The sequence below is a fragment of the Hydra vulgaris genome, chromosome 12 (assembly GCF_038396675.1).
Source record: "Hydra vulgaris chromosome 12, alternate assembly HydraT2T_AEP".
In the NCBI taxonomy this organism is placed as follows: Eukaryota; Metazoa; Cnidaria; class Hydrozoa; order Anthoathecata; family Hydridae; genus Hydra; species Hydra vulgaris.
The window spans coordinates 54,795,411-54,810,437 of NC_088931.1; the positions used below are offsets into that span (position 1 = coordinate 54,795,411).

Sequence of the window (15,027 nt, forward strand, 5' to 3'; positions counted from 1 at the left end):
AGTTATACCTTACGTACCTATTTAACTTTGAGTAAAATCAATGTTAGCGGAATTCAAATTTTTTATTTACAGGCATTCAAAACTTTTTACGGAAGAAACGATAGGTTCCTTCCGTGACACAAGTTTCTATGCTTATAACAAAAAATTTAATATTCCACACACAATATGTTTACCTGAAACTAAATAGGTATTTACAGGTAGTATGCAAGGTATGATGAGACCCATCTTAACGTTTTTAGTTTTTCTTTAATTTAGTTCTTCAAATTTAGTTTAAAAAGTTTATTCCTTATGAAAAAGAAGACCTTCAATCCTGCCCTATAAAAAAAAAAAACGTGTTTAAAAAAAGTTGCAAAAAAAAGCCAAAAGTGTACACATTTTTAGACACCATGATATAGCATGGTGCCCTCCTCCGTATTCATTTTTGCCTAGTTCTAACAAGTCAAATTATGCATTCACACGTAACAATATACAAATTAATAATATATTAATTTGTATATTGTTACGTGTGAATGCATAATGTGAAGAGCAATTGCTTTTACTCTGTAATTGGTCAGCTTTACGGGAATAAAAACTTTACCAGTTTTTATAAACTTTTATTCACGTAAAGTTCAACAATTTACTCAGTAATTGGTCAGCTTTACGTTAATAAAAACTTTACAAAAACCGCTAAAATTTTTATTCACGTAAAGCTGACCAATTACTGAGTAAAAGCAACTGCTTATTTATATTCACCCGGCCTAATATGTGGTCATTCTAAGTTGAGTTCTAGCTTCTGTATTACAAAGTCCTTAATGATAAAAAGGTAACAACCTTTTTATCATTAAGGTTCCTTAAATAATCTTTATAAAACAATGAAAGGATTGGGATAAAAAAATATCGATGAACTATCGCAGATTAAATCAGCTACACAACATTACGGTTAAAATTTTGAAAAACCAATAAGTCTCGCTTCGTTAATTTTTAAGAAACTAATAAACTCAAAGAATTTATAAGAAACATTTCAAATCTTAAAATAAGTAAAAAATATAAACTTCAAAATGTTAGAATTGTGTTCAAATTAAAATTAAAAAAACGTATTATATATATATATATATATATATATATATATATATATATATATATATATATATATATATATATATATATATATATATATATATATATATATATATATATATATACTCACACAGCAAATATCCATACTGAATTTTTAAACATATTAGTTCAAAAGAAATATATAAATCGAGATATAATAAGATAATTATATGTAATATAATAAGATAATTATATGTGATGCCGCAAAAATCTTCTTTTTTTTAAATTATAAATTTGTAAAAAAAACAAAAACAAACAAACAAAACCCATTTATTAGAAACTTGAAAATAAATCTACTTTTTTAGATAAAAAAATTAAAATAACAAATATATTTTACCATTATTTACTTTCAAAAGCAAACAAAAAGTAACACTAAAAATAACACTGGAATCTCTACAACTAACCATATACATTTAAAAAATAAATTCTCAATTATCTAAACACTCAACAACATGCAGTTGCAGACTATCTAAATCAGGAAAACCTTGCATACACTTGGGGCATTTTCGTTCTTCTGAATGATAATATGCTCTTTGATTATTACCATTTTCAGGGGGCGTTCTTCTGTTGAAATAGTTTGATTCATCATTGTAATAACTTTGATTAGTCTCATAGGAATGATTATTAGAGCCACTTCTTGAATTTCCGAACGGAACAGACCTGTCGGAGTTAAGGTGTGGATTAGATTGATTAAATCTACCTGTCGTAGAAGGGTTATTATAACGTTGCTGAACATTTGACAATGAGACGCTTGTGAGTTGTTTAATTTCTTCTTTTAATCTTCCATTCTCAAGAATATGTTCATCGAGCAGCGCATTACTCCTGCATAAGTCTTGATGGATTTTCTCTCGCGCAGTCCTTTCAGCTCTAAAATCATTTTCATAGGCATCCATCTAAACAACAGTGCATATATAGAATATATATTTAACTTATAGCTCAAAAATGTTAAAATTTCTTGGGTACAAACCTATACTTTCAGATCTCGCTCGTCTCGGAAATCTCGGTCATATTTCTTTCTTGGAATACCGAGAAAATAAAGGTCGATACTTTTTTCCAGTGAGCAAATCCAGGTTTCGCGTTTTTTATAAAATCAAGACCCGAATTATTTAAGTTTATTTAAACCGTTTATACTCATTTTCTTATAATAATTTGCGATAGATAAATAATTTAATAGGTTTATTATATTAAATAATTGTTTTAAATATATTATAGTAAAATTTGTTACAACTTCTACACTATTAAAAACAAATTCGATATTCAAGCACTTTTGTATTCGGGTCAGGATTTAAAAAAAAACGCGAAACCTGGATTTGCTCACTGGAAAAAAGTTTCAACCGAAAATAAATGTAAAAATATAAAAACCGAGATTACTGAAAATTATTGAAAACCTTTAAAATTTAAGCTTTCGTTTTTTAATGAGAGAAGAAACAAAACGTTTTTGAGTAATCAAGAGAACTCAGCATAAATTGTCTCACGAGGAACTATTTTTCACGTATTTCTCCGAAGGAAACAGGTGAAAAATAAAAATTTCAGTTTATTTTCATAGTTTTTACATTTTTGAAAAAATCTCGGATTTATCTCGGTTTCGTACGAGATCTCGTCTCGGAAAAATACTGTCTCGTATGGACCGGGAACCGAGATGAAAAAAAAACCGAGATTCTATATAGTATAATACAAACCTAATGGAAACTTTATAAAAGTATAAGTAAGTCTTACTTGTGTTTGATAAACAGGTATTGAATCGATTTCAGCACTCATTTTCTGAATTGTGACATTTAAAGCGTCCATTTGTTCTTTAAGAGTGCATATTTCATTATCTTTTTCTCGAAGTTTATTTTCAACTTGTTCTTTTTCCTATAGTAAACGATTTAGCGTAAATTAATGAAATTTGATTAAAAATTATTTTAAAATCTTGTTATTTGAGATAAATTGGATTAACTCCATATAATTCTAGAGTATTAGACTGAATTATTAGTATATTATTTTTAAAGATGTGCATGATTCAGATTAAGTCAGGTAGCTGCTTCCATGCACCACACAAAAATATTGGGTCTGGTTCTGAGTATTCAACTCTTGGTAAACTGTGTAAAGTTTTTGTAATCATGATTTGTAAATTTGCTTGCACAGATATAATTAAAGATCTACACATATTTATCTTAATATAATTGTGCTGGAAAAATGACTCAAACTAGAGTTTTTTACAATGACTAATTTAGCTACTGTAAAAATTGTAAGTTATTATTAAAGAAAGTTTATCGTGTTCACTATATATATATATATCTATATCTATATATATATATATATATATATATATATATATATATATATATATATATATATATAAATATATATATATATATATATATATATATATATATATATATATATATTTATTTATATATATATATATATATATATATATATATATATATATATATATATATATATATATATATATATATATATATATATATATATATATATATATAAATATATATATATATATATATATAGATATTTATATATATACATATATATATATATATATATATATATATATATATATAAAATTTAAATCTCTATTTATTAGGTATTGCAAGTTGACAATTTATTTATCTTAAAATTGTCCAGATTTTTATGTCATTACTCTTAATTATGTTTTTATCTTTAAATCATTTCAGAAAAAAATCCTTAAACATTTGAGGAAAATTCAATCTAAGCTGTTTAAAAGTTATTGCAGTTTGAAATTTGATAAAAAATATTAATTCTGGGTATTTAAGAAGTCATAAAAACTAATTTTAATAAAGTGCCATGTTTTTGTGAGTCAGTTCAAAGATATTTTGTCTACAAAAGGAAAAATTAGGTCTTTGACATGACAGCAATATATTTTTTTCTGTTAGCAAAAAATTTAGGAGCTGTCCAGAAACAAACACAGCCATGCTGAAACAGAATTTAGTTTGATAAAATGACATAGAGTTGTATCATACCTTTTAGAATTGTTAGAACTATACAATTCATGGAAAGTTAGTGTGAAAAATCATAAAACTACTCTTTAAAAAATATTCCAAATATTTGGATTTATAAACCAAATATTTTTGAAAAAGTAGTTTATTTTTTAAAGAGTACTAAATTACCATTAAAATTACTGCTTTTTTCAAATACTTTGCTTACTTTTGATGGCTATCAGACACTTAACAACATTGCTGTGCTTCCTTTAGAAACGAGTAGTGAACAGCTTCCCTTGCTTGCTCACTAAAGAATCCCATTCCAACGTTCATATTTTTACAGAAACGACCTATGTTGAAATATGATGAGTAACTTCACTATAAATGTAATATAGTGATATTCTACTAAGGTTGCATAATGATTCTTAAATAACCTAATGTCTTTTTGAAATGTTGGCCTTAGATTTACACAGAAACAAGAGTGAACAAGGTTGTCTAGAGGCCTGAATGCTTCAGCCAATCATTTTAAAACTGGAAACAAGTTATAGGATCATAGTTATAGTTAGTCGTAGTAAATTGTTTTATTTGAACATTTAAACAAACCTAAATAATATATAATAAATTACGCTGGTTAAAGTTTTAATTAAAAGTGGCACACTTGAGGATAGGCTCCTTTTATATCTATTATTTGAGGCAAAAACTCTTTGACATCTGTTGTTCTGATAAATAGGATCAGTAAAAACAAACTTTTTTCCTCTTGGAATTTAATATTAAAAAGTTTGAAATCCTTAACAAACCAATCATTAAGTTGCTGTTCAATATGTTTGAGTTTTACTGCTAACACTGATTGTACAATTTTTCTGTTTTGTGTTTTGAATCATAATTTTTTTGCTAGCTTTAGAACTTTTGTGTTACTTAATTCTAAAGTTGATTGTATGTCAGCCATTTATAGACAACTGTTGCTATTTTTATTGATGTTTCTTTTAAGTGTAAAACTAACTACCACATATTGATGTTTTTTTTAGTGTAAAACTAATTACCACTGGTAGCAAATACTACTTTACCTTTTTCATCAATTTTATTACAGTGTAAGCTATTTGTTCAATTGTCTTGACATCATTTGTGAGATTTCCCATTACATTACTTTTAAGTAAAGCTAGAGAACTATTTTGAGTAAATCTTTTTCTAATAATTGAAAGACAAGTTGGACAAGTTGGACCATTAACTGAAGAGAGTGCATTAACTTTAAACCCCTTTTTGAAGTCTAACTTGAGTAGATCATATGCTACATATTTAGTAGTTACATACACTCATAGATCATTCAGGTCATATTTTACATACATACACTCATAGATCATTACAAACACTCATAGATCATCCAGGTCACATTTTAAAAATCTGGAAAATTGTTAGGATAAAATATGCGGAAAAATCCAGAATAGTTTTTCCCGTATTTTCCTACTTTGCTTTTACGGAATATCTGGAATAGTTTTTCCTGTATTTTCTTTTTTTGCTTTTAGCTGAGTTGTTTTTAATTTTTTTTTATCTTTTCAAAATTTTTCTATGAATATATTACAAAAATATATACTTAAATTAGTATGTATGAAAAATGTTTTGGATATCCGAAAAAATTAGGAGTAAAAATATCCGGAATTCCAGAAATATCCGGAAAAACATAATCCCTGAAAACTTCTCACATACAGAATTATTTTCTTATTTGTTAATTTTTATGATAAGTTAGAATAAGCTGGACAACTTATCATAAACTTTTTTTATATTCAAGCTGGACAACTGTCCGACTTATGTATAAAAAAAAATTATTCTTTTTTTTTAAAGGCTCGCTAAAGTACTTTTATAACGAAACACTTAAAAAAAATTTATTTAAAAGGATAATTTGTATTTATAGTGTGACACTTTAAAACAAGGCTCAGTATAAGTTTTTACTTTGAATTTTTTATTGTTTCAGAATTTTAAACTAAGTGGGAATTCTACAGTATAAGCATAAAAAGTGTGCCGCAAAAACTGATACACTTATAAAAATTTCTACTTTTCAATTCTTATCATTTCAGCCGATCAGTGTTAATCAGCAACCTCTTAATAATAATTTCGAGCGCCATAGATAACTATATACTGCCCTGACAAAAAGTCAATACTTTTTAATTGCTTACAACAGGAAGCTATTGTTAAATAACAACTAAACTATATACCTATTTGAAACAAACTTGTTAGACACAAATTTTTGACCCAAAAAAATTTGTGCCACTCTTGCATGTGCCTTAGAATATGAATATATGGTATTTTTAAAAGTATAAACTAAACCTTAAAGAGGAAATAAAAGATGACCTTTTTATGTGAAACCAAAACTCAATCAAACAATTCTAAAATGAGTCTTTAAACAAAACTGTTTAACTATGAAACAAGTTTAGTAAAATACTATGAAAATATGGAGTTCAATCTTAAGATCTATTGAATTAGAAACAATGCAGCCAATCTCAGCACTCTGGTATTTGTGGTAGTGGTCCAACGTTTAAAAATAAATAAATAATCAAATACAAGTAAAGAAGATAAAACAACTTATTATTATTAAAAAAGAAAACAATATTTTAGTCATAAATAAAAATGCTCTTAAACATAAACTTAAGTGGAAAAATTTGCGATTTGATAAAAAAAAAAAATAATATCAAAAATATAGTATACTTAAAAAAAAAATACCTTAAGCTGTTGATATCTCAAATTTAGATTTTTCCATAATTCTTCTACCGTTTTTTTTAGATTATCATTTGTCAAATTCAATCGCCTAAAATACAAAAATTATTTAAAACATTGTCAGAGGGTAAAAACTGCATTTAAATTATTAAGAACATTGTTACAACATCGACTAACAGCAAAGTCAATTAAAAGCAATACATAGAATATAAATTAAAAGCAATACATAATGCATATTTATTTTGTAATTATTTAAGTTTTGCAACTAAACTAGTATGTTTACTTTTTTGAACAAATCCACTTGAAACTGGCAAGCCATTACTTTAAATTAGGTCCCCCTCACTTAACTTTATAACTCTGAAAAATGAATCTTAGTAAGGTTGTTAAACGAAGTATATTATTTTTAAGGTGAAGAATATTATTTTTTAGGTGAAGGATTTTATTTAGGATATTATTTTTAGGCTACAAGTTTAGAATTTGACAGAAGAAAACATAACCACTAAACTACTCTCACATTTTAACTAGATCATATTTAAATGAGATTTACAACTCACAGTTTAGTATGACAATGGAGTTCAATTAAAAAATAAATTATAATAAATTATAAATAAATTATAATAAACAATAGAACAAAAAAGGTTACATTATATGATCATTTAGTTGAATTGATTCATTAATTATAGTTGCATGTTCCTTTGTTTTGTTGTCAAGGAGATGTTGATACTTTGTACACATCTCATCCAACTCATTAAACCTAAACATTTAAAAAGAGTAGATAATAAAATTCGTTCATATTTATCGTTTAAATATTTAAACAGTTAATGCCAATTCTGAAAAATAAATTCAGCTATTTTCCTAATAGGCTATTGTCGAATCATGATTATGGACAATGGGCCATGATTACTCCATTTATATCAATAATAAACTTAATAATAAAATTAAAATTAAACTTAAAAATAATATTAAAACATCAAAATAAACACTGTTAAAAACTTTTTTACTTGACTAAACAAAAGTGTCCTAAAACTACTTTTTAGAAATTAAAAAACTATATTATAGTGATATATTTCTTGCATGCGAATTGCAACAACAAAAACCTGGTCATCAGGAAGCTCGACTTTTAAAAAGAGAAAAAAATTTTTTTTTAATTTTTTTGTTTCAATTTAATGTCTCAAACTTGTTTGTTCCAAAAGTGTATAGGATCTGATATCTAACAAACTTTTTCAGTTAAATATAATTAACACACAAAAACAATAATGTATGATAGAATGTATTATAATACAATTAAACGTTTAAAAATCAATAACAATAAACTAATTATTATTCAAAATAAATCATTTTAATTACTTTTTTAAATCATTGAGTCATATTTTCTATTTTTACATTCTTTCTATTTTAAATGGTAAAAAAAAGGCTTATGTTATATATTTTATATATGTATAATTGATCATTTTATATATAAAATCAATTTATATATAAAAAAAAAACAACAAAAATTTCAGGGAATTTTTTAAAATATATTGTTTATATTGTTTATAGGTATAGATAGTTGTATTATAGGTATAGATTGCCAAAATTTAAGTAAATTTATTTGTGTAAGTTTGAGAGAAAAGTAGTCAACAACTTTACCTTTCTAATTTGGTAGTTAACTTTTGATTCAATAGGTTAGTATCATGGAAACTTGCATTGATTTTGTGCATTCGGTCATTAAAATCTCTAAAATAACACTTCATAATTACGCAGAAAATAAACCAATTTAATAATTAATTAAATAGATAAAAAAAGCAAATAATTGTTTAAAAAAAACAAACAGTAAATAATTAAAAAAAAAACATTTTTATATAAAATATTTTGAATGAAATTCATAACTTACTCACATTTTAAAATGTAAAAACTTAATTAAAGATATAAAGAAGTTTGAAAATCAATTAAAATAATGAAAATATTTTCAAGGTGCACTATTACAGAAAAGACTGGCTACAACCAAAAAGTTCTTTGTAAGCAAGGTGCCATTAATACAACTTTAGAAGGTGCTTATGTCACCACATCAATTCATGCTGCTTCAAGCACTGTTTTGACACTGCTTTTAACATGGAGTCAACACCGTTTAAGTACCTCCAAAACTTTTTTCTGAAACTCACAGATCAATAAAGTCATAGTGTGACAAGTTAAACCTGAACAGGACAGAGGAAGCCATTTTGTACGGCTGTTCGTGGCATCTTGGATAGTTGCAAGACTGAAAGCTATGCGGAGTTATTTAGAGTCTTATAAAGAATACACTAAAATGGGATGCAGAATCAAAGCCTATATTCTTGATCAAAAAGAACATTATTCAAAAAAGCAAGACAAGTGCTTTCATCAAGATAAATTGGACTTTCGACATCATTATCAAGGACAGTATAACAAAAGGTTGATGGGGAAATTTATGAAAGTGATTTGTAGAACACTTGCAAATCTAAAATGTCTATTAATTTTGGAAGATTTTTGAGTGATTTGTTACTGACTTTGTCTATTGAATATGCAGTTGTTTCTTACCAAACCAAATGAACAAAAATATGAAATTTTTCTTGTTCTCTCCCAATAAAAGAAAAAATGTTCTTTGTGGTATGGTCATAACATTAAAACTTGTGTTCAATGTAGTCATTCAATGTAGTCATTTTCCCACAGTTTTTAGTCATAGGCAAATGGAATATAACACTTTGAATTCAAGGACAAAAGATATGCTACATATTGTATTAGCAAGTAAAACAATAGCATTCACACAAACACACACACACAAACGAACACAAATTTATCAATTATCTTTTTGACATCCATTCCAAGGAAATATAGTAACTTATAATATAAAAATTATAAAATAAAGATACATAAAACAATATCTTGAGTTAAGCAAACTTTTTAGTCAACGCAGATAGTAACTATAGTAACTGTAATTAAAGGTATATTTAAAGAAACATTTTTAAATTAGTTATTAATATATTTTTTTAAAGTAACATGCACCTTGAATTCCATAACAGTAGATTCAATATCCTAACTCATTTTTTTTCAAAGATCACTTTACTGTTTGTTTGTTGTTTTCATTTCATCATTTTTTGACACAGAAATAGTATTTATGTGAAAATTTTGTAAACCCCATAATTGCTCAAAAAAATAAAAATCAGCATGGTCACCTTTTTGTCCGTAGTCCCATCTTTTCGCGTCAATTGTTTATTGTAAATGGTAATTGTGAATTAAGTAAGACAAAAAATATATATGACATCAATCTTACAAACATTGACCTTCAACTGCTGACTATTTGTTTTCTGAAATTTTCAATTCCTTGAAAAAGTTGGTTTTAAAACATTTTTATTATCTTTTTTAATTAGATTTTGATCATATTAAAGAAATTGTCATGAACTTTAATTTGTTGTTGAATTTCATTTTCAAATGAAACAATGCATCAATCTTTTATTGTTACTATTGCCATCAACTTCAAAATTGTAACCAACATACTAGAAGTATATATTTTTAAGTATACACACACAAACACACACAAATTTATCAATTATTTTTTTTACATCCATTCCAAGTAACTATAGTAACTTATAACATAAAAATATAAAATTATAAAATAAAAATACATAAAGTATACAAAAAACAATATCTTTAGTTCAAGCAATCTTTTTAGTTAACATAGATCGTAACTGTAATTAAATGGTACATTTAAAGAAACATTTTCAAAGTAGTTGTTAATATATTTCATTAAAGTAGCATGCATCTTGAATTCCATAACAGTAGATTCAATATTCTAATTCATTTTTTTCCAAAGATCACTTTGACGTTTGTTGTTTCCATAGATCACTTCGTTGTTTGAAACTTTCTTAAACATTCAATTATTGGCAATAAGTCAAGTTTTGCTTAATCAGCAATATCACAAGTATCAACATCTAATTTATCAAAAATTATGTCAGTATTGATGTTTGCATTATTCTGTTAGCATTGTTGCCATAAAATGCTGTAGTAGCATTATTAAATTATAGAATTTCAGTTTGACCATTGTTAAAAACTAGCCCATTAAACAAAAGACATGTTCAACTTGTCTAAAAAAAGTTGAAAACATTTTTTAGACTCATGAAAGATATATGTTAACTGGGAGGCCTTAGTTTAATTAATAGCTTTCCAAAAGTCATAACGATTCAAATCAGTTTTCTGCTACTTTGAAACTCAAGACACTTTCTTAAAAAATAAACATCATTTTTTTGACACAGAAATAGTATTTATATAAAGATTTTGTTAACTCCATAATTGCTCAAAAAGATAAAAATCAGCATGGTCACCTTTTTGTCCATGGTCCCATCTTTAAGAGTCAATTGTTTACTGTGAGTGGTAATTGTGAATTAAGTAAGACAAAAAATAAATATGACATCAATCTTACAAACATTGATCTTCAACTGCTGACTATTTGTTTTCTGAAATTTTCAGCTCTTTGGACAAGTTGGTTCTGAAACAATTTTATTATCTTTTTAATTAGATTTTGATCATATTAAAGAAATTGTCATAAACTTTAATTTGTTGTTGAATTTTATTTTCAAATGAAACAATGCATCAATCTTTTATTGTTTCTATTGCCACCAACTTCAAAATTGTAACCAACATACTAAAAGAATATATTTTTCTAAACTCTAATCTTGTATTAATAATCGTTTCTAAAGTGATTGTACTAATATAACTGATCTTTATGAACAATATAACTGATCTTTGTGAACAAAAATGTTTTGCAATCTTATCGGATTTCATACTATTTAAAAGTAGAATTAAAAGATTTAAAAGTATAGATAGTTAACAATAAGTGAAATTATTTTTCATCCTAAAACTTTACAGTACTATCTGTTAACTATCTGTACTTAAAAGTACAGATAGTTAACAATAAGTGAAATTATTTTTTATCCTAAAACTTTTTTTAAAAATTTAAAACTTAGGTTACTCTGGAAATACAACAACAACAAAAAAAACAGTTTGTTTATTGGTTTATTGGCAAACAAGTTGTTGGATTTGTGTATGATAAAATATAACATATATTTGTATTGTATTAAAAATTTGTTTACAATAATTGATTATGTTTATGCTCTACTTCCTTTTTGGCATTGACACACTCTTGAGTTTTTTCATCAAGTTGACACTTGAGTTTGTCACAGATTTCTTCTAACTCTCTTATTCTAGTTGAAAAAGTTGAAGAAAAAAAATTAAAAAACAAAAAAACAAAAAACAAAAACAAATAAGAGATTATCAAAGAAAAAAACAATTAAAAAAAAATTTATTTGAGTAAAACATATTTATATTAAAATGCAAACCTAATTGACTCATTTATTATTAAATCAAGTGTAATTGTATGTGAGGCATTATGGGATGTTTTGGTAGTATAGAAAGGTAAATATAATACAAAAATTTAACACAAAAATCCTTTTTTATGTTTTATTTGCATAAAACATAAAAATGGAATATTTTATTTACATTAAAAAAAGAATATTATATTTACATACACTTTTATTAACTTTTGTTTTGCTTTTATTTACAAACAAAAGTTTACTTTACAAATACAAAAACCAAGATTTTTGATATTTGTAAATTAAACCGAGTTTAATTTACAAATACAAAAGTTATTGAAATTAATGAAATTTGCTGCCCTTGAGTGGTGAACAAATCTCCCCCTGACACATTAAATGCTGCAGTTACTTATTTAAATGTTATGTTTGCAATTATCGTTGCTTATACAAAAATACTATTAAATTAGCATATTGCAGCAAAAACTTTTAACTAACATTATATTTAATTAAAATTCTATTTAATTAAAAAAACAATTCACTCAAAAGACCTTGATATTCTATTTGATTTACAAAGCTTATACAACAAAAACTCTCCTAAATACAATTCTATTCAGACCAAATTCTATTCTATTGAATGCTTTGCTTTTGAAAGACCTTCTATTTTCTTCTTAATTTTCTATTTATTCGTTTATTGAGGTCTTGAAAGATTTTGACTTTCTATCAAATATTTAGATTCAAACCAATAAAATAATATCTTTAAAAAAATACAAAAAAATTAAATTTAAAAATAATTAAATATCTCATTGTTTAAGAAACCCCAGAAACATAAAGTGCGCAAAACGGTTATCAACCATCTACATTAGTAGTAAGCGAAACTCCTTATCAGTCGACATTAGTAGTTATCAAAAAGATTGCATACACATTTTCAGGGTAGCCAGACAATTTTTGGCTTCATTTTTCCTTCATTTTTACCTAAAAACTTTTAAACAAACAAACAAAAAAATAATAATAATGATAAGTAAAAAAATAAATTGATTTTTAGCCTACAATAACCAAAAAAAAAATTATATTTTTTAAAAATATTATGCAAAACTTGATAAATTCCTTGCCCTTTTCCTGACTTTTTAACATATTTTAGAACATCTCTAACTTTTTCATGTTTTCCAGATTGTTGGCCACTCTGATTTTCTTTAACTTAAATTGTTAGAGAAAGAAAAAAAAAAGGAAATCAAACCAGCAAACACTGATTAAAAATGTAGACAACCTATGACTGAAAATAATAGCAAAGTATAAAATGTTATTTCCCGAGTTTTATTATTCGCCATCAAAACAAGTTTAATTTTGTAAGGTTTGCATATGGTTTGTTCCAGGGAAAAAAGTAATCACAAATTTACATAAATCACCATTCATAGCATGCTAATGATCACTTAACTAGGCCTGGAGAATAGCTTTAAAAAATAAACATGTCGAAGCAAGACTCAAAAAACTGAAAAAATTAAAAGAAAAATACTGAGTGAAACTTTGCAAAAGAAACATTAAAAACAAGTAACTCCCACTTTGTTATTAAAACCTTTTTTTGACTCAAACATTTTTAATCATGAAAAACTGGACACATAATCATTATTTATTCAACATTATTGAACTTATCGCTGGCCAAGCAGATGCATTATGAATGTCTTAGTATTGTCTCATTGCTAAGTATATTAAAATTATTTTTGATTTTGTCAAAAATCTTCTACTCCAACCTCTCAGAAGTGATGCAAGTTTTTCTTTTTATTCAGATGAAACATCTGTTATTTCTTTAATTAGCAGTTAACTGCTTATATACGCCACTTTTGAACACAAAGGAATTGTAAAAGAACATTTCATAGGAATGCTATACAAAAAAAACAAGCAGAAAGACACAAGCTCTTTATACAAGCAAGTTTGCAATCTAACATTGGAACAATATTAATGCCCTTAGATGTGTTTGAAGCAATACACACAGCAATAACCTTGTTACTCATAGTTTAGATGATTTAATCTTGGGAAATTGATAAAAGTATTTCACGCAAAATAATTTCATCGAAATGAAATCAGTGACAGATAAAATAACTATTTTGTTACGAGCCACAAGCCAGTTGACCTAGGTGAGTTTGAGTTAAATATTTTTACATCTTTTGCTAAAAGTTTTAAAAGTAAATTAAATAACACTTTATCGCAAATAGAATTGAGCACTTTTATTTTTGACCCAAAACAATTGCCTAAAACATTCAGCCAATTGTCTAGTTACGGTAAAGAAAGTTTAGAGCAACTCATAACTCTCTATGGCAGAGTAAAAAATAACAACGATATTAGAGCATTTAAGCTCCAGATATCTCTGAACGAAAAACAAAAAACAAGTTTGAAAATCATGTTATTTACTAAATGAGAATGTGAAAACAGTTTGGGTATATGTATATAAGGAATCAGCAATGTTTGGTATTAAGTTGCTTCAAGCTGGTGTAGATTAGAACTTATAAGAAAATAAGAGTTAACTCAAAAATAAAAACAAATTAAAGTTACTTAGTAGCTATCTTTTTTAAAAATAAGTTTGAAAAATCAACATAATTAAAAAATCTTTAATTAGACGCCATTTTTTTGTAGAAATACAAAGAAATAAACATAAATAAGTAAACATAACTAAAACTAAAATTTTCCAGCGATTTATTTCTTCTGCATTGAGTTTTAAAATCTCTATGAAAATACGCTTCTTTTGAGACCCAGGTTGACATATTTTTGAATAACTTTTTTTTTGACAGTATTAGGGACTTTCTCCTAAATACTTAAGATTTGAACCTAAATATCTTTACAACTTGACGTGATGGTAAAATAGAGTTGCATATTTGAAATCAAAATGAGAAATGCTATACAAAAAACAAACTGTTTGCTCCGAACCAGAAATTTTTTTTTTTTTGTTGACCTGTGTTATACGGCTTTTATATAAAACTACCGATACA

The 15,027-nt window shown here is 25.7% G+C and overlaps 1 protein-coding gene across 2 annotated transcripts in view; it reads right to left on the minus strand.

Moving 5' to 3' along the window:
* Nucleotides 1-1,349: 1,349 nt before the first annotated feature.
* LOC136088838 (optineurin-like) overlaps nt 1,350-15,027 on the minus strand; it is a 64,582-nt gene continuing 50,904 nt past the window's right edge. For both annotated transcript variants that reach the window (XM_065813750.1, XM_065813751.1), the window contains exons 7-12: nt 11,831-11,941; nt 8,376-8,462; nt 7,390-7,500; nt 6,753-6,837; nt 2,812-2,949; nt 1,350-1,988 (exon numbers count right to left, since the gene is read on the minus strand). In XM_065813750.1, the coding sequence (XP_065669822.1) occupies nt 1,524-1,988; nt 2,812-2,949; nt 6,753-6,837; nt 7,390-7,500; nt 8,376-8,462; nt 11,831-11,941 (997 nt within the window). In that variant the 3' untranslated portion in view covers nt 1,350-1,523. The remainder of the gene's footprint in view (nt 1,989-2,811; nt 2,950-6,752; nt 6,838-7,389; nt 7,501-8,375; nt 8,463-11,830; nt 11,942-15,027) is intronic.